Source organism: Ranitomeya variabilis, chromosome 3 (genome assembly GCF_051348905.1).
Source record: "Ranitomeya variabilis isolate aRanVar5 chromosome 3, aRanVar5.hap1, whole genome shotgun sequence".
Taxonomy (NCBI): Eukaryota; Metazoa; Chordata; class Amphibia; order Anura; family Dendrobatidae; genus Ranitomeya; species Ranitomeya variabilis.
Window position 1 is genome coordinate 658,343,698 of NC_135234.1, and position 27,394 is coordinate 658,371,091.

General features: G+C 42.4%; 1 protein-coding gene across 4 annotated transcripts in view; it reads right to left on the minus strand.

Annotated features, from left to right (window-relative positions):
* Nucleotides 1–15,776: 15,776 nt before the first annotated feature.
* POU6F1 (POU class 6 homeobox 1) overlaps nucleotides 15,777–27,394 on the minus strand; it is a 130,516-nt gene continuing 118,898 nt past the window's right edge. For all 4 annotated transcript variants that reach the window (XM_077297835.1, XM_077297832.1, XM_077297834.1 and 1 more), the window contains one exon: nucleotides 15,777–18,270. In XM_077297835.1, the coding sequence (XP_077153950.1) occupies nucleotides 17,925–18,270 (346 nt within the window). In that variant the 3' untranslated portion in view covers nucleotides 15,777–17,924. The remainder of the gene's footprint in view (nucleotides 18,271–27,394) is intronic.

The window sequence follows — 27,394 nt, forward strand, 5'->3', positions numbered from 1 at the left end:
AAATTAGAGAGTTATATCACATAATATAGTTAATAAACAACATTTCCCACATGTCTGCTTTACATCAGCACAATTTTAGAAACATAATTTTTTTTTGTTAGGGAGTTATAAGGGTTAAAAGTTGACCAGCGATTTCTCATTTTTGCAACAAAATTTGCAAAACCATTTTTTTTACGGACCACCTCACACTTGAAGTGACTTTGAGGGGTCTATATGACAGAAAATGTCCAAAAGTGACACCATTCTAAAAACTGCACCCCTCAAGGTACTCTAAACCACATTCAAAAAGTTTATTAACCCTTCAGGTGCTTCACAGGAATTTTTGGAATGTTTAAAAAAAATTGAACATTTAACTTTTTTTTCACAAAATTTTTACTTCAGATCCAATTTGTTTTATTTTACCAAGGGTAACAGGAGAAATTGGACCAAAAAAGTTGTTGTACAATTTGTCCTGAGTACGCCGATACCCCACATATTGGGGTAAACCATTGATTGGGCACATGGCAGAGCTCGGAAGGGAAGGAGCGCCATTTGACTTTTCAATGCAAAATTGGCTGGAATTGAGATCGGAACCCATGTCGTGTTTGGAGAGCCCCTGACGTGCCTAAACAGTGGAAACCCCCACAAGTGACACCATTTTGGAAAGTAGACCCTCTAAGGAACTAATCTAGATGTGTGGTGAGCACTTTGAACCTCCAAGTGCTTCACAAAAGTTTATAATGTGGAGCCGTAAAAAAAAATTAATATTAATTTTCACAAAAAATGATATTTTTGCCCCAAATTTTTTATTTTCCCAAGGGTAGCAGGATAAATTGGACCCCAAAAGTTGTTGTGCAATTTGTCCTGAGTACGCTGATACTTCATATATGGGGATAAACCACTGTTTGGGCGCATGGCAGAGCTCGGAAGGGAAGGAGCGCCATTTGACTTTTCAATGCAAAATTGGCTGGAATTGAGATCGGAACCCATGTCGTGTTTGGAGAGCCCCTGACGTGCCTAAACAGTGGAAACCCCCACAAGTGACACCATTTTGGAAAGTAGACCCTCTAAGGAACTAATCTAGATGTGTGGTGAGCACTTTGAACCTCCAAGTGCTTCACAGAAGTTTATAATGTGGAGCCGTAAAAAAAAATTAATATTAATTTTCACAAAAAATGATATTTTTGCCCCAAATTTTTTATTTTCCCAAGGGTAGCAGGATAAATTGGACCCCAAAAGTTGTTGTGCAATTTGTCCTGAGTACGCTGATACTTCATATATGGAGATAAACCACTGTTTGGGCGCATGGCAGAGCTCGGAAGGGAAGGAGCGCCATTTGACTTTTCAATGCAAAATTGGCTGGAATTGAGATCGGAACCCATGTCGTGTTTGGAGAGCCCCTGACGTGCCTAAACAGTGGAAACCCCCAGAAGTGACACCATTTTGGAAAGTAGACCCTCTAAGGAACTAATCTAGATGTGTGGTGAGCACTTTGAACCTCCAAGTGCTTCACAGAAGTTTATAATGTAGAGCCGTAAAAAAAAAATAATATTAATTTTCACAAAAAATGATATTTTTGCCCCAAATTTTTTATTTTCCCAAGGGTAGCAGGATAAATTGGACCCCAAAAGTTGTTGTGCAATTTGTCCTGAGTACGCTGATACTTCATATATGGGGATAAACCAATGTTTGGGCGCATGGCAGAGCTCGGAAGGGAAGGAGCGCCATTTGACTTTTCAATGCAAAATTGACTGGAATTGAGATCGGAACCCATGTCGTGTTTGGAGAGCCCCTGACGTGCCTAAACAGTGGAAACCCCCACAAGTGACACCATTTTGGAAAGAAGACCCCCTAAGGAACTTATTTAGATGTGTGGTGAGCACTTTTAACCCCCAGTTGTTTCACTAAAGTTTAGAATGTAGCGCTGTGAAAATCAAAAAATCATTTTTTCTTTCCACAAAATGATGTTTTAGCCCGCAATTTTTTTTCCCCCAAGGGTAACAGGAGAAATTGGACCACAAAAGTTATTGTCCAATTTGTCCTGAGTACGCTGATACCCCATACATTGGGGGGAACCACTGTTTGGGCGCACGGCAGAGCTCGGAAGGGAAGGAGCGCCGTTTGAAATGCAGACTTAGATGGATTGGTCTGCAGGTGTCATGTTGCATTTGCAGAGCCCCTGATGTACCTAAACAGTAGAAACCCCCCACAAGTGACCCCATATTGGAAACTAGACCCCCCACGGAACTTATCTAGATGTGTTGTGAGAACTTTGAACCAACAAGTGTTTCACTACAGTTTATCACGCAGAGCCATGAAAATAAAAAATATTTTTTTTTCCACGAAAATTATATTTTAGCCCCCACATTTTTATTTTCCCAAGGGTAACAGGAGAAATTGGACAACAAAAGTTGTTGTCCAATTTGTCCTGAGTACGCTGATACTTCATATATGGGGATAAACCACTGTTTGGGCGCACGGCAGAGCTCGGAAGGGAAGGAGCGCCGTTTGAAATGCAGACTTAGATGGATTGGTCTGCAGGTGTCATGTTGCATTTGCAGAGCCCCTGATGTACCTAAACAGTAGAAACCCCCCACAAGTGACCCCATATTGGAAACTAGACCCCCCACGGAACTTATCTAGATGTGTTGTGAGAACTTTGAACCCCCAAGTGCTTCACTACAGTTTATAACGCAGAGCCGCGAAAATAAAAAATATATTTTTTTCCACGAAAATTATATTTTAGCCCCCATGTTTTTATTTTCCCAAGGGTAAGGCTGGTTTCACACTTGCGTTTTTATCTGCATGCGTTTTTTTAAAAAACGCATGTGTGAAAAAACGCATGTAATCGCGGTAAAACGCATGCGTTTTTATAGAAAAACACAAGAAAACAAGAAAAAAACAAAAAACCCTAACCCTACCCCTAACCCTACCCCTACCCCTAACATGAAATACGTGGCACTGAAATACGTGGCACTGAAATACGTTTATATACGTATATACGTATATAAGTGCCACGATATTTCAGTGGCCACGTATATAAGTGCCACGTATATAAGTGCCACGTATATAAGTGCCATGTATTTCATGTACATGCCACGTATATAAGTGCCACATATAAGTGCCACGTATTTAAGTGCCACGTATTTAAGTGCCACGTATTTCACGTAAATGCCACGATATTTCAGTGCCACGTATTTCACTGAAATATCGTGGCACTTAAATACGTGGCACTGAAATATCGTGGCACTGAAATACGTGGCACTGAAATACGTGGCACTGAAATACGTGGCACTATGACTGTCAGAAAATGTTCATTAAACGGTTAGGGGTGAGTTTAGGGGTAGGGTTAGGGTTTGGATCCCTTTATCACCTTGATGGTGGTGGGTGACTTTTCAGTGTGTGTTCTGGTTTTTTTCTATAAAAACGCATGCGTTTTTAACGCAAACAAACGCGTTGAGATCGGACGCCATGTCGCGTTTGGAGAGCCCCTGATGTGCCTAAACAGTGAAAACTCCCCAATTCTAACTGAAACCCTAACCCCAACCCTAACCCTAGTCCTAACCCTAGCGCTACTTTCACACTAGCGTTTTTTTGCATACGTCGCAATGCGTCGTTTTGGCGAAAAAACGCATCCTGCAAAGTAATCTGCAGGATGCGTTTTTTCCCCATAGACTAACATTAGCGACGTATTGACACACGTCGCAAGCGTCGTGCGACGGTTGCGTCGTGTTGTGGCGGACCGCCGGCAGCAAAAAATGTTACATGTAACTTTTTTTGTGCCGACGGTCCACCATTTCCGACCGCGCATGCGCGGCTGGAACTCTGCCCCCACCTCCCCGCACCTCACAATGGGGCAGCGGATGCGTGGAAAAACAGCATCCGCTGCCCCCGTTGTGCGGCGCTTGCACAGTATGCGTCGGTATGTCGGGCCGACGCAGCGCGACGGCCCCGTACCGACGCTAGTGTGAAAGTAGCCTAACGGGAAAATGGAAATAAATATATTTTTTAAAATTTTATTATTTTTCCTAACTAAGGGGGTGATGAAGGGGGATTTGATTTACTTATATAGCGTTTTTTGGGCGGATTTTTATGGTTGGCAGCCGTCACACACTAAAAGACGCTTTTTATTGCAAAAAATAGTTTTTGCATCACCACATTTTGAGAGCTATAATTTTTCCAGATTTTGGTCCACAGAGTCATGTGAGATCTTGTTTTTTGCGGGACGAGTTGACGTTTTTGCTGGTACCATTTTCGGGTACATGACATTTTTTGATCGCTTTTTATTCCGATTTTTGGGAGGCGGAATGAACAAAAACCAGCAATTCCTGAAATTCTTTTAGGGGGTGCGTTTATACCGTTCCGCGTTTGGTAAAAAGGATAAAGCAGTTTTATTCTTCGGGTCAGTACGATTACAGCGATACCTCATTTATGTAATTTTTTTATGTTTTGGCGCTTTTACACAATAAAAACTATTTTATATAAAAAAATAATTGTTTTTGCATCGCTTTATTCTGAGAGCTATAACTTTTTTATTTTTCTGCTGATGATGCTGTATGGCGGCTTTTTTTTTGCGGGACAAGATGACGTTTTCAGCGGTACCATGGTTATTTATATCCGTCTTTTTGATCGCGTGTTATTCCACTTTTTGTTTGGCGGTATGAGAATAAAGCGTTGTTTTTTGCCTCGTTGTTTTTTTTTTTTTTTTACGGTGTTCACTGAAGGGGTTAACTAGTGATATAGTTTTATAGGTGGGGTCGTTACGGACGCGGCGATACTAAATATGTGTACTTTTATTGTGTGGTGTTTTTTTTATTTAGATAAAGAAATGTATTTATGGGAATATATTTATTTTTTTTTTCTTTATTTAGGAATTTTTTTTTTTTTTTTTTACACATGTGGAAAAATTTTTTTTTTACTTTTTTACTTTGTCCCAGGAGGGGACATCACAGATCGGTGATCAGACAGTGTGCACAGCACTCTGTCTGATCACCGATGTGACAGGCACGTTCCACAGGCTTGCCGGCGCCTGCTATGAGGATTCTCAGCAGACGCCGGCAAGCAGGGTCATCTTATGACCCGGAAGGAGTCCCGCGGCCATCTTGGATCCGGGGACTCCTTCCAGGTCACCGGAGCAGCGCGATCTCATCGCGCTGCTCCGGTGGGAGAGCGCAGGGAGCCCCCGTCCCTGCGCGATCCCCCTCTATGCCGCTGTCACTATTGACAGCGGCATCAGAGGGGTTAAATGCCCGCGATCGGCGACAGCGCCGATCGTGGGCATTGCTGCGGGGTGTCAGCTGTCATATACAGCTGACACCCGCACCCGATCACCGCGGCGCTCAGCGTGAGACCGCGGTGATCGGGGCGCCGTACTAGTACTGCGGCTGGCACTAATGCAGTGTCGGCAGCGCCGTACTAGTACGGCGCATGGCACGAAGGGGTTAAAGATAAAAGAAAATCAAAACAATTGAAAAAAATTATAAAATCACTGAATACATAAATGTCGCTAGAAATGAGTAAGGGAATTCTCTGAAATTCCAAAAATTTAGCCAATAACAAATGTGGTTATACTTACCTTATACATCCGGAATGCTGACACTCTGGTTCTCATCCCTCGTTTTTGTTTACTTAGCTGCAGTTTTTATGTTGTGTATGCATGTAAAATAAACAAAAAATGGTTGCACTCTGTAGTGCTAAATCATGTCAATATGAAATATATGAAATATGAATAGCATGAACAGCATGTGGTGGATTTTAAATACAGCAGGATCCTACCTACCCATAAAATCAGACTTTGATGAGAGGTATTCACATGAACCCAGGAATTCAGACTTCAATCTTAGGGAGGTATTCACACTAGACACGTTAGAACCCAGCAGATTTGAGACCACCTTGTCCTTGGTTGTTGGGCATGCATGAATTAGCCAAATTATGTGCTAAGCGTCTCATTTTTTTCTAGTATCCAGAAGAAGTATTGCTATTCATATATTCATATTGACATGCTTTAGCACTACAGTGTGCAACTTTTTGTTAATTGTCTATGGAGATGGCTGCTCCTAGTTTACACCTGTTCACACTAGCTTGGAAGCGCCAGTCAGTCTTTTGTTAACTGTATATGCATGTGACCGCTGCAGCCAATCACTGATCTCAGTTCTGTACAGTACGAGACCGCCAGTTGCCAGTGATGGCCATGGTCACGTGTAGATAGGCATGTCATCACTGCAGTCAAGTAAACAAAAGCCAACGAGAACATTAGAGCAGATGAGTACGAGTCCTTTTATCATAAGCTCTTGGCCAAATTTTGTATGAATTTGGAAAGTCCATTTAAATTTCTTTCCACTGGCATTTGATGTAATCTTCTACACATTCTTGCTATTTTATATTCATACACATGCTATGTATACACATTTGCATCATTAACTAGAGTTAGGCATATCGACTCGCGGGATTCTGGTCCATTGGCCAGGTCAGTAGTCTTGGCCATAGGATGGGAGGCTTGCAAATTTCTTACCTTCAAGAGTCTTCGATGCAGCATTTGATTAATTAAGCTTGTGCGTCAACATCTGTGCGTGACACTGCAATGATAACTTTGGGCCAGCCCGGCTGATCAAAAGCCACACAGACGATCCCAAAAAGTAAAAGATTCACGACCCTCCGTGCAGTGGTCGAAGTCTAATGACGTGGCCAATGGACCGGAGTCCCATGAATTGATCTGCTCAACTCATTATTAAAAATGAAATTATTATTTTTTTAAAATCTAATTGTTTTACATTTAAAGGCCAAGTGCGCAAACAAAACCTAATCATAGAGCCAGGTGTTTTCCCTTCTATCTGGCCCTGTGGTTATCAAGAAGTGGAAGCAGAAGGAGTAGAGTAAAGCCGTCCATACACATTAGATTGCTGTCGGAGCACTCGTTCGATCGACGGCTCAAAAAGGACATGCACAATTGACATCTCTCCCGGCCATCAGTCGGCTACCGTCCCCATACACTAAGACAGTCAGCCGAACTCGTCAATATCAGCGGTTTCAGCCAACATTAGTCTAACTAGAATGAAGGCCTTAACACACGACTGGAGAATCGGGCTAAACACAGTGGGGCAGATTTTTCAATACTTCTTAAACCGTGCAAACTTAGACTAGACAGTCTTAAACTGTGTCACATTTATCTAATTGGCTCATGCTATTAGACAAGTTAATCTTAACATTAGATTTATCAAAGTTCACACCACTTTTTCTTTGCCATACTTTATACCCTTTCCCAAATCTCCTCCAGGGTATATTTGTAGTCTGCAACAATTTAGACCCACAGATACAGTGGGGCAAAAAAGTATTTAGTCAGTCAGCAATAGTGCAAGTTCCACCACTTAAAAAGATGAGAGGCGTCTGTAATTTACATCATAGGTAGACCTCAACTATGGAAGACAAACTGAGAAAAAAAAAATCCAGAAAATCACATTGTCTGTTTTTTTATAATTTTATTTGCATATTCTGGTGGAAAATAAGTATTTGGTCAGAAACAAAATTTCATCTCAATACTTTGTAATATATCCTTTGTTGGCAATGACAGAGGTTAAACGTTTTCTGTAAGTCTTCACAAGGTTGCCACACACTCTTGTTGGTATGTTGGCCCATTCCTCCATGCAGATCTCCTCTAGAGCAGTGATGTTTTTGGCTTTTCGCTTGGCAACACGGACTTTCAACTCCCTCCAAAGGTTTTCTATAGGGTTGAGATCTGGAGACTGGCTAGGCCACTCCAGGACCTTGAAATGCTTCTTACGAAGCCACTCCTTCGTTGCCCTGGCGGTGTGCTTTGGATCATTGTCATGTTGAAAGACCCAGCCACGTTTCATCTTCAATGCCCTTGCTGATGGAAGGAGGTTTGCACTCAAAATCTCACGATACATGGCCCCATTCATTCTTTCATGTACCCGGATCAGTCGTCCTGGCCCCTTTGCAGAGAAACAGCCCCAAAGCATGATGTTTCCACCACCATGCTTTACAGTAGGTATAGTGTTTGATGGATGCAACTCAGTATTCTTTTTCCTCCAAACACGACAAGTTGTGTTTCTACCAAACAGTTCCAGTTTGGTTTCATCAGACCATAGGACATTCTCCCAAAACTCCTCTGGATCATCCAAATGCTCTCTAGCAAACTTCAGACGGGCCCGGACATGTACTGGCTTAGGCAGTGGGACACGTCTGGCACTGCAGGATCTGAGTCCATGGTGGCGTAGTGTGTTACTTATGGTAGGCCTTGTTGCATTGGTCCCAGCTCTCTGCAGTTCATTCACTAGGTCCCCCCGCGTGGTTCTGGGATTTTTGCTCACCGTTCTTGTGATCATTCTGACCCCACGGGGTGGGATTTTGCGTGGAGCCCCAGATCGAGGGAGATTATCAGTGGTCTTGAATGTCTTCCATTTTCTAATTATTGCTCCCACTGTTGATTTCTTCACTCCAAGCTGGTTGGCTATTGCAGATTCAGTCTTCCCAGCCTGGTGCAGGGCTACAATTTTGTTTCTGGTGTCCTTTGACAGCTCTTTGGTCTTCACCATAGTGGAGTTTGGAGTCAGACTGTTTGAGGGTGTGCACAGGTGTCTTTTTATACTGATAACAAGTTTAAACAGGTGCCATTACTACAGGTAATGAGTGGAGGAAAGAGGAGACTCTTAAAGAAGAAGTTACAGGTCTGTGAGAGCCAGAAATCTTGATTGTTTGTTTCTGACCAAATACTTATTTTCCACCAGAATATGCAAATAAAATGATAAAAAAACAGACAATGTGATTTTCTGGATTTTTTTTTCTCAGTTTGTCTCCCATAGTTGAGGTCTACCTATGATGTAAATTACAGACGCCTCTCATCTTTTTAAGTGGTGGAACTTGCACTATTTCTGACTGACTAAATACTTTTTTGCCCCACTGTAAGTATAGGAGCTGTATACACAAAACAGTAGGATACTAAAAATCAAACTAACTGCTTCATTTTCTTGTCTATTTTAGCACTAGAGCAACAACTTGGTTGCAAAATGTGAATACAGTGCCTTGAAAAACTGTTCATACACATTGAACTCCTCACATTTTTTTAAGTTGCATTCACAAAACTAAATGTATTTGATTGTGATTTTATGTGATATCAAGAGTAAGTAGAAAGTATTTGTGAAGTGTAAAAGAAATAATAAATGGTTTTCTAAATATTTTAAAAATATCAATCTGAAAATTGTGCATTTGTATTCAGTCACTCTGAGTCAATACTTTATAGGACCACTTTTCCCGGAAATTACTACTGAAAGTTTTCTTTGGTATGTCTCTACCAACTTTGCACATCTAGAAGCTGAAAATTTTGCCTATTCTTCCTTTTCAAATCCCCTCCATCTCAGTGAGATTGGACAGAGGCATCTATGAACAGCAATTTTCAAGATTTGCCACCGATTCTCACTGGGATTTAGGTCTGGACTGTGCCTGAACCATTCACACACACATGAATATGTTTGGATCTAAACCATTCTATTGTACTGTAGTTCTGGCAGTATGTATGGGGGTGTTGTCCTGCTGTATTGCCCTGTATTTAGCTCCATCATTCTTCCCATCAACTCTGACTAGCTATCCTGTCACTGCTGAAGAAAAGCTTCCCCACAGGATGTTGCTGCCACCACCATGTTTGACGGTGAGTATGGCATTTTCAGGGTGATGTGCAGTGTTTGTTTTCTACAATACACAGCGTTTTGCATTTAGCTGTAAAAGTTTTACATTTAATCTCACCTGATCAAAGCAAGGTGCTCTCATCAGAGGAAACCAAACTAGAATTGTTGTTGCAAAATGCAAAACACTATCTGTGGTGGAAATCTAAAACTGCACATCACCCTGAAAACACCACCCCCACCCCAAACATGGAGGTGACAGCATCATTCTGTGGTAATGCTTTTCTACAGAAGGGACAAGGAAGTTAGTCAGAGATTATGGGAAGATGAATGGAGCTAAATACAAGGCAATACTGGAGGAAAACCTTTTAGGCTGCCAAAGACTTGAGACTGGGGTATAGGTTTACCTTCCAGCAGGACACCGACCGTAGGTCTGCAAAGCTGGTAGAGACATACACCAAAAGACTTGCAGCAGAATTGCAGCAAAAAGTGATCCTACAAAGTATTGACTCAGGAGTGCTGAATAAAAATGCACGTCACAAATTTCAGATTTATATATTTTTTATACTTTTTAAATAAAAATTCAGAAAACCCTGTATAATTTCCTTTACACTTCACAGATACTTGTGATGGTATATCACATAAAATCCCAAAAAAATAAAATACACTTAGGTTTTATGAAGCAACCTGAAAAAAATGTGGAAAAGTTCATGGGGTAGGAACACTTTTTTAAGGAGCTGGGTTATATATATATACACACATATGCTGTATATATTATGGTAAATATGTTCAATTTCTATTCAAAGAGTATATGTCAGCAGGTTGTTATGTATTCTGAGAGCAGCATGATGTAGGGAGCGAAGTCTTAAATCCACTGATGTGTCACCTACTGAGCTGCGTGTTGAGGCTTCAATAAATCACTGTTATATCAGCAGATTATCACTACAGGGCTAGGTGTCTTATGCCTCCTAGTCAACTGCTTGTGTAACCCTGCCCCCACCACTTTCAATATACGGTGTACACAGAAAGCTACCAATCACTGGCGTGGGTTGGTTTACATGCAGCTCAGCATTTTGAACATTGCTAGGTCACTAGCAGCGAAAAAAAGTGATTGTAACAAATTGACAGCATGCAGACCAGCAAGTGAGATATTGCTAGAATCAGGATTTATACCCCTACATCATGCTGCTCTCAGATTACACAGCAAAACCTGCTGACGGATTCTCTAAGGAAATATTCTATGTATTTATATGGTAAAGTTCAAGGACAAGTAAAAATATAAATGAAAAAAAAAACACAACAAAACATCTCTAAAGTTGCACTATTTTTCTTTTTATATATAAAACATTATATTAACATATTCGGAAACACATGAGTTCTTGTGAGATTGCAAAATAACCACCAGATGATGTTAAAAGTCTCTTGTGAACAGTCTTCTTCACGTCTGGTGCTAATAAATAAAACTGTCCAATAAATCTTAACATTGTGATGTCATGTAACAATCTCGAATAATAAAGAAACTGCGCAACCATAGCACACGGGAAATGTAAACAGTTTAGTGACATGCTTCATCTTCAAATATTTGTTAAAGCTGTAAATGTGCATTGATAGCTGATACCTTATATATCTGAAAAATAGGAGATATCTATGTCTCTAGCTTTATAGATTGGGAACTCTTATTTTTCCATCACATATATCCTATTTTTCAATCCTTGGTATATGGATAAACTTTATGGCCTATAGCGCACACTGCAAATATAACTGAATTATTCTAACTCTACGCCAATGCTGCACTGGAAGAAGTCTCAGGAGTTTCGGAATAAATACAAGATTTAGCACTATGAACATTATTTTCTATAAAAGCAAGACTTTAAAAAGACATTGGTATGGATAATGCATATAAATAAATCTCAGAAAGAGCCATATATGTAAAAAATGGTGGAAAGATATATCTCATGGTACCTCTTAAAGGGGTTGGCCAGTGAAAAGTAAATATGTCTGAATCAACAAAGCAGTTGCACAGATTAATTTAAAGGGGATTATCTAGTGAAAACATATTACCGCCTATCCACTGGATAGGTGATCATTTGCTGATCAGTGGAGGTCTGACCTATGGGACCTACACAGATCAGCAGACCGCCCTTCCATTCATTATTCAATCTCTATCAGGACACCGGAAAAAGCAGAGCAGCGCATGGCAGCCCCAATAGGAAGTAAATGCAGCAGCAGTTAAGCATGAGAACTGCTGCTCCATGCTAATGGGGATAAAAGTGCCCCGTTACATGGATTGGTGAAGGCTGGGGAAGCATAGCTGGGGAAACCGTGTTCATATAATTCAGGGGCCGGGAAACTCCGGCCATTTACAGCCCATGATATCATTTCCTAGCGCCACCAGACAGCTTGCTTCATTGCATGTGCTGCTGTGTGAGTGCTCACAGTGTAAGGAGGAATGAATGGGCCAGAAAAACTGGGCCACTGGACCTTATATTCCTCCTTACACTGCAAGCAGCATTTACTGCTGAACACTACCACGTGTGCAATGAAAGTTTATGTCCAGATGCTAGCCAGTGCAAGTGTCAGGACCTTCTTTGAAGGCAGAATTACTAAGCTCTGCGCTCACGTCCCGATAACTGAGGCAGCAGTTGCAGCGAAGTGCCTTCTATGAGATGTATATGCTCCAGCCCCAGTGTCTCTCGTGATGTAAATGCTCCAGCCCCAGTGTCTCCTATGTATTATATATTCACTTCCTCAGTGTCTCCTATGTTATTTATATACAGCAGAGTCAGTGTCTATGTGGTGCATATACACCAGTCCAGTGTCTCCTATGTGATGTATACAGCACACCTCTTACTGCTTGAGTTCTATAAATGTAACATGAGCAGTGATGAATTTCCCATTTTGAGGAGACTTGCAGTGTAATATGCCCGCTGCTGATGTTATAAATTTTCAAATGGTCCTTGGCAGAAAAAAAGGTTTCCCACCCCTGATATAATTATCATATTCTGCAAAGTCCTTTCTTTTTATTTAAATAAAGGAGAACATAGAGTCAAAAATACCAACCAATTAAGCAAAAAAGTTTTTTATTAAATACTCAATAAATATATGATCATATCATTATGAATTACATGGGTCTCATACAGTACATCTGTGAATAAATCCAAAATGACCCCTTTGTGGCCGTGGTTGGAACGTGACTTGGACACACTCATGGGTAATTATTACCTTTATTAAAATGTATGTATATATATATATATATATATATATATATATATATATATATATATAAAAGAATGATGGGCATGTGAAGCAACTTACATGGTGGTGTTGTCATTTAAGCAGGAGCAACGGTGGTTGCAATCTGTTAAAGCTGTCCCACACGTCCAGATAATTCCGGTACTGGAAAATTCGGTACCGGAATTATCCGTGTCCGTGTGCCCCTACGTTTCTTGTGTACATCAGTGTGGCACACTTGCGGCACACGTGTGCCGCCCGTGTGCCCACTGGGTACCACACGCACCGTGCTGGGTACCACACGTACGAGCATCTGGTGCTGAATCCGCGATTCATATGTTCCCTGCAGCAGCGTTTGCTGCAGAGAAAATATGAATAATAGTGTTTAAAATAAAGATCTATGTGTCCAAAGCCCCCCCACCCCCTGTGCGCCCCCCCCCCCCCCCCCCGCTGTTCAGAAAATACTCACCCGCTGCCTCGTTGGCTGTCGGTGCTTCCTGGTCTGGCCGCGGCTTCCACTGTATGCAGTCACGTGGGGCCGCTCATTTACACTCATGAATAGGCGGCTCCACCCCTATGGGAGGTGGAGCCACATATTCATGAGTCTAATCGGCGGTCCCACGTGACCGCATACAGTAGAAGGGGCGGCGGCACAGAACACTGCGAGGGAGGCGGGTGAGTGTTTTCTGAACAGCGGGGGGGGGCGCACAGGGGGTGGGGGGGCGGCGGACACATAGATCTTTATTTTAAACACTATTATTCATATTTTCTCTGCAGCAAACGCTGCTGCAGAGAAGATATGAATGGCGGCTTCAGCACCATGTGGGGGGGACAGCGCTTACTGTAGCGCTGTCTCCTGCACGCACACGGACTGCAGACGGACAACGTCCGTGTGCGGTCCATGTTTTACACGGACCCATTGACTTTAATGGGTCCGTGTAATACGTGCGCTCCCACGAACACTGACATGTCTCCGTGTTTGGCACACGGAGACACGGTCCGCAAAAAATCAATGACATCTGCCCAGATGCATTTATTTTTATGGGTCTACGTGTGTCAGTGTCTCCGGTACGCGAGGAAACTGTCACCTCACGTACCGGAGCCACTGACGTGTGAAACCGGCCTTACACTGTATTGACTAGGCACATCATCACCTGTTTAGATCTGCTATATGGAACACAGATGCTCAGCGTTCTGCCTCGCACGTTCCTTTCCTTGGTGATTTAAATACGCATTTTGGATTTATTCACAGATGTACTGTATGAGACCCATGTAATTCATAATGATATGATCATATATTTATTGAGTATTTAATAAAAAACTTTTTTGCTTAATTCTTTGGTATTTTTGACTCTATGTTCTCCTTTATTTAAATTGATCGATGAGTCACCATTTTGCATGGGAATATTATACTTTCTGGTGTTATTAAGATTAAAATCCTTTCTTTTTATGCAGCAATTTACACTTATGATGTTAAATTCAGTTCAGAGCATTTTGAGCATTTGTAACATGAAAATCCACAAAAGATGGTAAGGCCCAGATATCAGTCACGGTCTGTTTTAGAAGTACTGTTTTAAATGACCATCTGAGAGACAACTACATTAGGAGAAACTGATAAATTCAGATAGTGATATCCTCTAAAACACCAAGGTAAACATTCTAGTGAAACAATTGGCAGCTTCAGTCCTTTCCTTTTTATAGCTATCTTAATCAGTGGTTGTAAAGCGGTTCATGCTCACTTCCACTATTCATCTCTGACACATGTCATTTCTTAGTATATGAAGGACATGGTGCAAAACCATAAGATTTTCAAGGTAAAAAGCTGAATTTTTATTCCAAATTAAACTGCATGCACATAGATTAAAGCCTGATTCAGGGTTACCCTCACACACACTTATGCTACTGAAGAAATCTGTTTGGGCAAAACCATAGGCCAGGCTTACTGATCAGCGTACCAAGCACTTGTTTTACACCTATTAGTGCTCGTTTATTACACAATTTGTGAGAATTTGGAATAAGGGTATGTGTCCACGTTCAGGATTGCATCAGGATTTGGTCAGGATTTTCCATCAGTATTTGTAAGCCAAAACCAGGAGTGGGTGATAAATGCAGAAGTGGTGCATATGTTTCTGTTAGGGTATGTCTCCACGTTCAGGATCGCATCAGGATTTGGTCAGGATTTTCCATCAGTATTTGTAAGCCAAAACCAGGAGTGGAACAATCAGAGGAAAAGTATAATAGAAGCATATGCTCCACTTTTGCATTTATCACCCACGCCTGGTTTTGGCTTACAAATACTGATGGAAAATCCTGACCAAATCCTGATGCAATCCTGAACGTGGACACATACCCTTATACTTTTCCTCTAATTGTTCCACTCCTGGTTTTGGCTTACAAATACTGATGAAAAATCCTGACCAAATCCTGATGCAATCCTGAACGTGGGACACATACCCTAAAGGTTTTGTTTTTACCCAGAAAATTTGGTGGATTTGCACTATGCCCTTCATTGGATAGTGTGTATAGATGGGAACTGACTGATTCACAACTACTGATCAAAACAACTATAGAAAAGAACAGAACTGCGCAAAACCAGTTAATTTACACTGAATATTTCCCTTAGGCTATGTTTCCACGGTCCGGAGGGGCGGCGTTATTGCCGCAGCGGCGAAGCCGCTCGGCGCTAAGCCCCGCCCCCTTAATGGGACGCGATCATGCCGGATGTGTTAACTCGTCACATCCGGGATGATCGCTCGCTCCCATAGGGCCCTGTGTTATGCCTTGCGGGGACGCTGCGTCCCCGCAAGGTGTACGGGCATGCTGCGATCTGAAAAGACGCGCATGTCCGGAGTCGCAGGGCCGACGCGTGCGGGTTTCCACGCATAGTGGACACGGGATTTCATAAAATCCCCTCCACTATGCAGGAACATCTGGACGCTGCTTGTTTGACGCTGCAGCGCTGCGCAGCGTCAAACAAGCAGCGTTTCCTGAACGTGGAAACATACCCTTAGTCTTTAGGGGTGGTAAGCCAAGAATGGATCTAGAAGGAGATCATTATATGGATGTCTGAGTTTTTTAACCACTTCACCCCCGGAGCTTTTTTCGTGTTTTCGTTTTCGTTTTTCGCTTCCCTTATTTCCAGAGCCATAACTTTTTTATATTTCCATCAATATGGCCATGTGAGGGCTTATTTTTTGCGGGACGAGTTGTACTTTTGAACGATACCATTGGTTTTACCATGTTGTGTAACAGAAAACGGGAAAAAAATTCTAAGTGCGATGAAATTTGCAAAAACAGTGCAATCTCACACTTGTTTTTTGTTTGGCTTTTTTGCTAGCTTCACTAAATGCTAAAACTGAGCTGCCAATATGATTCTCCAGGTCAGTACGAGTTCATAGACACCAAACATGTCTAGGTTCTCTTTTATCTAAGTGGTGAAAAAAAATTCCAAAGTTTGCTAAAAGAAAAAATTGCGCAATTTTCCGATAACGGTAGCGTCTCCATTTTTTGTGATCTGGGGTCGGGTGAGGGCTTATTTTTTGCGTGCCGAGCTGACGTTTTTAATGATACCATTTCGGTGCAGATACGTTCTTTTGATCGCCCGTTATTGCATTTTAATGCAATTTTGAGGCAACCAAAAAAAAGTAATTTTGGCGGTTTGATTTTTTCTCTCGCTACGCCATTTAGCGATCAGGTTAATCCTTTATTTTTATTGATAGATCGGGTGATTCTGAACGCGGCGATACCAAATATGTGTAGGTTTGATTTTTTTTTGTTTGTTTTATTTTGATTGGGGCGAAAGGGGGGTTATTTGAACTTTTATATATTTTTTATTTTTTTAATATTTTTAAACACCTTTTTTTTTTTTTATTTTGGCATGCTTCAATAGCCTCCATAGGAGGCTAGAAGCTGGCACTACACGATCGGCTCTGCTACATAGAAGTGAAGCACAGATCACCTCTATGTAGCAGAAATGCAGGTGTGCTTTGAACGCCGACCACAGGGTGGCGCTCAAAGCAATCTGCCATCAACAACCATAGAGGTCTCAAGGAGACCTCTGGTTGTTATGGCAATGCACCGATGATCCCCGATCATGTGACGGGGGTCAGCGGTGCGAGCACTCCCGGCTGCGCGGCCAGGAGCGCTAGTTAAATGCCGCTGTCAGCGCTTGACAGCGGCATTTAACTAGTTAATGGGTGCGGGCGGATCGCGATTCCACTCGCGCTCATTGCGCACACATGTCAGCTGTACAAAACAGCTGACATGTCGCGGCTTTGAGGTGGGCTCACCGCCGGAGCCCACCTCAAAGCGGGGGTTCTGCCAGCTGACGTACTATTCCGTCAGCTGGCAGAAAGGGGTTAATGTAATAGTATAAATGTAGAGAATTAGAATACTGTTTAAAATCAGGACTAACACTGCCTCCATCAAATTTACAGATCTATGCAACATATATGAGAAGTTAGTTTCTAAAACTAATGGGGCCATTGTGTGTAGATTTAAGCCACAAACAACTTCTTTAAGTTGAGTACCTGTCGTTTTTTCTACTAAGTAGAAAAGTAAAATAAATACATAAAAGTAGACATAAAATCAAATAACTGGAATATACCATAAAATCTAAAGCATTAAAATATGAATGAGTAACACATAGAATGAGGAGGTTTCTGGTATAAAAATGGACTTGGATCAGGAGTACACATACAATGAGCTTAACGTGGAACTCCACGTAATCACAAATGAACTTCAGCAACATTAATGGGTTAATATTGTCAAAGAAGACCACAAGTGTAGTCCAACAACAGAAGAAATCAGTCTGGCTTCATGGTTACACAGAGTACGTTAAATGTGCGTAATATCACCAGAAAGATCGGGCTGCGATGGCCTTTACCTTCTGTAATACAGTATAAAAACATGAGGCAAGGATTAAAATGGCGAAAACAGCCGGCTATAATATGGATTAAGCATATATACAGCCACAAAAGTGCTTGAGAGATGAGTGAAAGAGGGCTCTTCCACTGCCATATGTGGAGAGGATGAAGTGCTGGCGACAAGGTGGTGGTAGGGCGTTTGGTTCATCACCTTCTAGGGGATCTGAAAGACGTTCAGCTTACTGGTGTTTTTCAGAGTCTGGCGCCTATTACAAAACCACACCCTCACCACCTCACGGTCATAGTTTAATTCCTTAGCAATATCTGTGATTTCCTGGCCAGTGGGCAGTGCATTCTTCTCAAAGTAAATATTAAGGGCCTCCACAGCTTGGGGAGTAAAAGATGTGCGTCTTTTTCGCTTCTTCGATGGCTCTCCACCTACAAATTCCATCAAATTTTGTTGTCCCTCCAGGTTCCTCATTTCTGCCTCATTTAACCATTTCTCCAGTACCGGCTTCAGCTTCTGAGCACTCTTCGGTGTTATGTCTAGCTTCTCAAACCTATGGAAGAAATACAATGAATAAATATACAGTACTGTGCAAACATTTTAGGCAGGTTTGTAAAAAATGCTGTAAAGTGAGAATGTTTTGAAAAATAGAAGTGTTAATGGTTTATTTCTATTAATTAGCAAAACAAAAAAAGTGAATGAACAAAAGAGAAATCTAAAATCAAATCAATATTTGCCGTGACCAGACTTTGCCTGCAAAACAGAATACATTCTCCTAGGTACACTTGTATAAATATAAGTGTATGACTTAACCAAACAAGTGAGAATGATCATAATTTTCATATGAAGGCTAAAACATAGCAATTAATTTAGACAAACAGTAGCGTAGAAGGTTTAAAACTGTGAAAGGAGCAGCTATACTCTTACTAAAGGGGAGGTTGTGGAAGATAGTTTCAGGTCATACACCATAGCAAGACTGAGCTAGTTATAGTGCATTAGCAAGGTCTCTTCCTGACAAAGATTTGAACGCAGACTAGGGTTTCAAGATGTGCAGTTCAGGCTCTTTTGAAGATGCACCAAGAAATTGGCAATGTTGAGGACTGTAGACGTGGTGGTCAGCCAAAGAAACTTAGCGCAGCAGATACAACAAAGATCATGCTTATCTGTCTTCAAAATCAGATGTCCAGCAGTGCCATCAGCGCAAACCTAGAAGAAACCAGTGGAACCCAGCTACTCCCCAGGTTGTTCAGAGAAGACTGGCCAAAAATGGTCTTCATGAAAAATTGCAGCCAAAAAGTCATACCTTCGACATGGAGACCAGACCAAGCACCTAAGTATGAAACATGGAGTGTTGAAAAAAGCTCTAGGTGCTTTTGACAGATGAGGTAAAATTTTAGGCTATAGCAAAAAGCAGTTTGATCACCGAAGAAAAGGAAGCAGGGACAAGCCATTGTTAGTAAAACGCACAAGAAACCTATCAGTGGGAACATGGTCCTACATGCTAACAGCAGCCACCCTAAACATACAATTAAATCAATACCTGTAGGGGAATACACGAGATTAAGAAGAAACTGCAGTAGAATAGAGGACAGAAACAGAGAATTCAGAGAATTAGAAAATATATTAATAGCAAGAAAATACCCTAAATGGACTCTGAAAAGGGCAGAAAAAATAGTCAGTGAAAAAGAAAGAGAAGCAATGTTAGCACCAAAAAAACATAATTTAAGAGATAGACATAATAAGAAACCATTTATTTGCCTACAGTATAGCCCGCAGTTTAATGAAATAAAACAAATAATTAATAAACGTTTATCGATCTTATATGAAGACACCACGTTGTTGAATATATTAGAGGAAGGTATAAATGTTGTTTCAAGGAGGGCTCCTACTGTGGGGAATTTAGTCTCCCCAGGTTTGTTTTGTTCTGACACTAAATCTACTACATGGCTGGAAACGAAGGGTTTCTATAGGTGTGGCACAACATCGTGCAGCACGTGTGAACATGCACATACAGGTCCTTCTCAAAAAATTAGCATATAGTGTAAAATTTCATTATTTACCATAATGTAATGATTACAATTAAACTTTCATATATTATAGATTCATTATCCACCAACTGAAATTTGTCAGGTCTTTTATTGTTTTAATACTGATGATTTTGGCATACAACTCCTGATAACCCAAAAAACCTGTCTCAATAAATTAGCATATTTCACCCGTCCAATCAAATAAAAGTGTTTTTTAATAACAAACAAAAAAACCATCAAATAATAATGTTCAGTTATGCACTCAATACTTGGTCGGGAATCCTTTGGCAGAAATGACTGCTTCAATGCGGCGTGGCATGGAGGCAATCAGCCTGTGACACTGCTGAGATGTTATGGAGGCCCAGGATGCTTCAATAGCGGCCTTAAGCTCATCCAGAGTGTTGGGTCTTGCGTCTCTCAACTTTCTCTTCACAATATCCCACAGATTCTCTATGGGGTTCAGGTCAGGAGAGTTGGCAGGCCAATTGAGCACAGTAATACCATGGTCAGTAAACCATTTACCAGTGGTTTTGGCACTGTGAGCAGGTGCCAGGTCGTGCTGAAAAATGAAATCTTCATCTCCATAAAGCATTTCAGCATTTCCCCAGGTCAAGCCACTTTTGAACCATAAACAGCGGCAGAAGCGCCTGACCTGGGCTACAGAGAAGCAGCACTGGACTGTTGCTAAGTGGTCCCAAGTACTTTTTTCTGATGAAAGCAAATTTTGCATGTCATTCGGAAATCAAGGTGCCAGAGTCTGGAGGAAGACTGGGGAGAAGGAAATGCCAAAATGCCTGAAGTCCAGTGTCAAGTACCCACAGTCAGTGATGGTGTGGGGTGCCATGTCAGCTGCTGGTATGGTCCACTGTGTTTCATCAAGGGCAGGGTCAATGCAGCTAGCTATCAGGAGATTTTGGAGCACTTCATGCTTCCATCGGCTGAAATGCTTTATGGAGATGAAGATTTCATTTTTCAGCACGACCTGGCACCTGCTCACAGTGCCAAAACCACTGGTAAATGGTTTACTGACCATGGTATTACTGTGCTCAATTGGCCTGCCAACTCTCCTGACCTGAACCCCATAGAGAATCTGTGGGATATTGTGAAGAGAAAGTTGAGAGACGCAAGACCCAACACTCTGGATGAGCTTAAGGCCGCTATTGAAGCATCCTGGGCCTCCATAACATCTCAGCAGTGTCACAGGCTGATTGCCTCCATGCCACGCCGCATTGAAGCAGTCATTTCTGCCAAAGGATTCCCGACCAAGTATTGAGTGCATAACTGAACATTATTATTTGATGGTTTTTTTGTTTGTTATTAAAAAACACTTTTATTTGATTGGACGGGTGAAATATGCTAATTTATTGAGACAGGTTTTTTGGGTTATCAGGAGTTGTATGCCAAAATCATCAGTATTAAAACAATAAAAGACCTGACAAATTTCAGTTGGTGGATAATGAATCTATAATATATGAAAGTTTAATTGTAATCATTACATTATGGTAAATAATGAAATTTTACACTATATGCTAATTTTTTGAGAAGGACCTGTATAGGTAAAACCTTTTCTGATAACTCAAATGACACGGTTTATGATATCAGACAATTTATAAATTGCCACACTACTAATGTTGTATATAAAATAGATTGTGATTTGTGCAATTTGACTTACATAGGCTGCACCACTAGAAAATTGAAAACGCGCATATCTGAACATATGAGAGACACCTTGAAAGGTAGTAATAGTAATAGAAATATTTCAATGGTAGCCAAACATTTTATTACATTTCATGCAGGAAATTTGTCCGCAATGAAGGTTCAAGGAATAGAACAGGTAAAAAAACCATTGCGCGGAGGAGACACAAAAAGACGTCTTCTGACTAAAGAAGCCTATTGGATTTACAACTTGCATACGAGACATCCAAAAGGCCTGAATAGGAAAGTCATAGTTACTCACCGATAACGGTGTTTCTCGGAGCCCATGACAGCACTACGGAGAGAGGGGATCCGCCCTTCAGGGACATGAAACCTACAGATAAAAGGGCGGTACCTCTCCCTCGCATCAGTTGGTTTACAGAGCATCGGAGGACCTCCAGGTTAGTTTACAACAGAGAAAATACCATATTATAACATTTCTTAAAAAAGGAACCCCGTGCCTAAATTGTAATATATAAACTATATAAATCATATGTAATTAAAGGTGCTCACCGCACTCGTGATGGGAGGGAATAAGCGAGTGCTGTCATGGGCTCCGAGAAACACCGTTATCGGTGAGTAACTATGACTTTCTCGGTCCCCCATGACAGCACTACGGAGAGAATTGCAGAGACTAAGCTTAGGGAGGGACCACCGCCTCAAGAACCCTTCGACCGAAGGTCAGGTCAGACACAGAGGCTAGATTTAATCTATAGTGCCTAAAAAAGGTTGACGGTGATGACCAGGTGGCCGCCTTACAGATCTGTTCTATTGATACCTCTGACCTCTCAGCCCATGAGGTAGCTACTGCTCTTGTGGAATGCGCTCTTATACCGTCCGGGATCGCATTCCCCGTGGATGAATATGCCAACGCTATTGCCTCTTTTATCCACCTTGCCAAAGTACCTTTAGATGCCCGGAATCCTTTTCTGGGACCCTGAAAACAGACAAACAGAGAGCCTTCCTTCCTATACTCCCTGGTGGAATCTAGGTATTGGACTAGGCATCTTCTGACATCTAGATTATGGAAGTTCTGATCTTTCTCATTTCTAGGGTTCGGGCAGAAGGACGGCAGGGATATTTCCTGTGACCTATGGAATTTTGACGCCACTTTTGGCAAATAGGCCGGGTCAGGTCTTAGAGTGACTCTATCATCCATGATTTTTGTAAAGGGGGGGTTAGAGGACAGGGCTTGAATGTCGCTTATCCTACGCGCAGATGTTAAGGCTACCAGAAGAATGGTCTTAAGAGATAGTATTTTAATGGGAATCATGTCTATTGGTTCAAATGGAGGACCAGATAATGCTGAGAGGACTAAATTTAAGTCCCATGGGGGCATTTTTTGGGTAACTACAGGTTTTGCTCTTGTTACCGCTTTAATTAATCTTATTATCCATGGGTTGGCTGCAATATTCTGGTTATAGAGTGCACCCAGGGCTGCTATCTGCACTTTAAGAGTACTAACCGCTAACCCTTGTTCCAGACCTTTTTGTAGGAACTCAAGTATTTTATTAATTGAGGGTCCCTCCTGGATTTTAACTTTGGATACAGACAAGAATTTTTTCCATGTTTTCCCATATATTTTAGTAGTAATAGGTTTTCTACATTTTAATAATGTTGCAACCAAGTTGTCTGAAAAGCCTCTTTTTATTAATAGTTCCCGTTCAAAAGCCAGGCTGTCAAATGCAAGTTCGTCTCCTGTGGGTGGAAGATCGGTCCTTGCTGTAGTAGGTCTGGCAAATGCGGTAGAACCCATGGGTCTGAGACCGATAGCATCCTTAGCCAGGAAAACCATGTCCTTTTTGGCCAGAATGGGGCAATAAGGATCATTTTTGTTTTGTCCTCTCTGACCTTCCGAATGACTGCCGGAATCAGAATGGTTGGTGGAAAAGCATATGTTAGTTTGTGTGTCCATGGAATCAGAAAGGCATCCAGAGCCTGGGGATTCCCTTCCGGGCTTAGAGAACAAAATTTGCTTACTTTTTTGTTTTTGCAATTGGCGAACAAGTCTATTGTTGGGGTTCCCCACATTCTCGTGATCTGGTTGTAGACAGACTGATTCAGGGACCACTCGCCTTGTCTCAACTGAGTTCGACTCAGGTAATCTGCTTTCTTGTTTTTTGAACCTTGAATATGCAGTGCAGAAAGGGATAGTAGATTTGTTTCTGCAAGGCTGAAAATTTTGGCGGAGGAATTCATCAGTAACCGAGACCTTGTTCCTCCCTGGTGATTTATATAGGCTACTGTCACTATATTGTCCGAGAGAATTCGGACATCATGTCCCCGAATGTAGGTAAGGAATGATAGAAGAGCCTGATGCACCGCCCAGAGTTCTTTTTGATTTGAGGATGCTGACAGTTTCTGAATTGACCAGTTGCCCTGAGCCACTTTGTCTGCCATGTGGGCCCCCCACCCCCTGGGACTTGCATCGGTTGTTATCACCCGAGATATTTTTGGTACCCAAGGAATCCCTTTTGAAATATTCTGGTTCTTTCCCCACCAGAGAAGGGAATGAATAACGGAGGAATTTAGAATGACCCTGCTTTCCAAATTGTTTTTTAATATTAACTGCCATTCTAGTATGTGCCACTGAAGCTCCCTTGTGTGGAATTGTGCAAAGGGTATCGCCGGCAGGCATGAAGATAGAGACCCCAGCAGTGACATTGCCCTCCTTAGAGTCATGGAGGGGTTTTGCAGTGTTTGTGCTATCATGGTTAATATTTTGTCTTTTTTGGGGCCCGGGAGTCGGCATTCTTGAACCTGGGAGTCTAACGTCAGCCCTAGGAACTCCTGCACTTGAGAGGGTTCCAACTTTGATTTTTTTATATTTATGAGCCAACCCAAGTCCGTTAGAATAGTCATTACTCGGTCTCTCTGTTCTCTGCAACTTTGAGCCGAGTCGCTGGCAATAAGAAAATCGTCCAAGTAAGGGACTATGATAATGTTTTGTTCCCTTATGTGGGCCATCATCTCCGCTACTATTTTTGTGAATATCCGCGGAGCAATAGAAATCCCGAACGGGAGGGCCCTGTACTGGAAGTTTCTTATTTTTCCCTTTATGGACACCGCCATCCTGAGAAATTTTTGAGATTGTTCGTGGATGGGCACATGGTAATATGCGTCGGTTAGGTCTATCACAACCATGTAGCAATTTGGAAAAATAATTTTTATTGTAGATTTTATTGTTTCCATTTTGAACTTGTGATTTCTTACATAATTGTTTAGATTTCTTAAGTTTATAATTGTCCGAAAGGACCCGTCGGGTTTCGGTACTAGAAACAGAGGGGAAAAAAAACCCTTCCTCCATTTCTTGAGGAGAGATCTCCTGAATCTCGGCTTTCTGCAGTAGGGAAATAATTTCTTTCTCCAATGCCGCTTGTTCTGCTGCCGAAGACCTCGTCTTTGTCACTACCGTAATTCCGGGGGGGGGGGGGGGAGAAAGGAAACCTATTTTTAGACCAGATTGTATGAGTCTTAAAATCCAGGTGTTGTTGGATATTTTTTCCCAGGCAGGAAGAAATGAGGTGAGCCTTCCCCCCACCGTAGGGAAAATGTCATTTGGAGGGTTTTTTATCACGGGAGGTATTGCCAAAGAGGTAACCTCTATCTCGCCTTCTCCCTTCTTCCCATTTATTCTGTTCTCTGGGAGGTCTCCGACGAAAAAATTTACGGTTCCGAAAGGACTGTTTAAATGGGGCTGGCCCCAGATTTGGAAACCCCTTCTTTTTGTCTCCTGCTTTCTGGAGGATGTCATCCAGGGTTTCCCCAAATAAAAAATTTCCCTCACATGGGATAGAACACAATTTCAACTTTGTTTGGAGATCCCCTGGCAAGCTCTTAAGCCATAGGGTCCTTCTGGCTGCGTTGGAGAGGGCAGCGGCCTTGGATGTTAAACGTACTGAGTCCGCTGAGGAGTCCGCTAGGAATGCTGCTGCTGCTCTAATTGCAGGGATTGAGTCTAGCAATTTACTTCTGGGTGACCCGTCCTTGATCTGGCTTTCCAGCTGGTCAACCCACACCATCAAAGACCTGGAGGTGCAGGTCGCTGCGACTGCAGGTCTCAAGCTACCCCCAGCCGATTCCCAAGCCCCTTTAAGAAAGGTATCTGCTTTCTTGTCTAAGGGGTCTTTGAGGGTACCCATATCCTCAAACGGGAGCGCAAATTTTTTCAAGGCTTTGGCCACTGCTACGTCTAATTTGGGTGCCTTGTCCCAAGAAGTGGACGCCTCGTCATTGAAGGGATACTTTCTTTTAAGCGAGGGTACTGAAGAATTTCTCCTGTCCGGTTTTTCACATTCTTTTTTGATCAATGTCTGGACATTGGAATTTAACGGAAAAGCTCTCCGCTTTTTCTGTCCCAGACCTCCGAACATAATATCTTGAGCCGTTTTATCGGGTCTGGGATCCTCGACCCCCATAGTGGCTCTGACGGCTTTAACTAAAGCGTCCACTTCCTCTAGTGGGAAGCAATGACGGCCCGAATCTTCATCGGAGGAAGATAGGGAGGATTTGGAATCGTCAGAGTCCACGTCCTCAGACGAGGATCGGACAGAGTGAGAATATACCGTCTCCTTCACCTTTTCCTTCCCTTTTTTGGAAGATAACAGGGCATTCTGAACTTCAGATCTAATTATAGTTTTAAGTTCAGATGCGAAGTCAGGGGTTTCTTCACATAATAAACGCTGAATGCAAGATTTACAAAGCTTTTTTCTCCAGGTTACCGGCAAAGCTTTGTTACAGGTGGGGCAGACCCTATTTTTCTTTTTCTCCAGGCTCTTCTTACCCTAGTAAGGGAGAAGAGGGAGCCCTATTATAAAAAATGTATACTTTCACGGAGATCACTCACCATTCGGATGTGGAGGCAGGTACCGGTTCTGGAGGAGGGCCCGGGTCTGGCAGTGGAGCCTCTTGAGGAGGGGAGTTAGTCCCTGCAGCAGATCTGCTGCGCTGTGTAGATCGACTGCTTGATTCACTTCTTCTGGAGCTCTTTGGGTCCCCCTTCTTATGGTGCTGCTGCCTGGGCTGCAGCTGCTGTGGATCGCTGTCCTCCATGGTTAAAGGGAGATAGTGCGACAACTATGAGTGCAACATCTCCCTTTTTTGAATTCGGCGCCACCCCCGGTGTTCTGCCTCACTTCCGGTCCTGCGCACATCCCAGGGAGAGGAGAGATTACCGCGCATGCGCGCGGAGATGACCCGGAAGTTAACGCCGCATTTCCGGAGCGGCGGCCATCTTTCTTCACCCGGAGCGTGCAGCGGTCGGCACAGGAGCTCCGGGTGACCAGCGCCCCTTCCTCCCTCAGAGTCTGGCGGCGGCCTCTCCCCCGCACACCCTGAAGAACCCGTTGGTTCCAGCGGTGGTGGCTTCGGGTGCCGGACAAGCCGCGGCAGGAGCCTCCTCGCTGCCGGAACCCGACTGTCTGGTCCCGGTCCACTGGATACGATGTCTTCGTGCAGGTACTGCCGAAAAGAGGTTCCCCGTCAGGGACAGGAAACCAACTGATGCGAGGGAGAGGTACCGCCCTTTTATCTGTAGGTTTCCTGTCCCTGAAGGGCGGATCCCCTCTCTCCGTAGTGCTGTCATGGGGGACCGAGAAAAATGAGCTGTTGTATCACTATTTGTACATTTTTATTGCTATGCTTTTGTACTGTGTTGTTTATATATATATTTTTTAATATTGTGCAGTATAAATGTTTGACAAATGCCCAATGAAATCAAATGGGGGCGTTTTTTTTTTTTGTTCATCACCAGGTGGACTAATTAACTATGTAAGAACAGAAGTAATGCCATATATAAAGACTCACAGATGAGGGTGAGTTCAAGCTGTGAAAAAGATCATATTAGATCGAAACGCGTTGCTTGTTTTTCTGTATCCACTGTAACTACATCCACTTTACACAAGGACTTTGCATTTTTAATGGACAAAATAAAGAATTGGAAATTTTAAAAGGAGC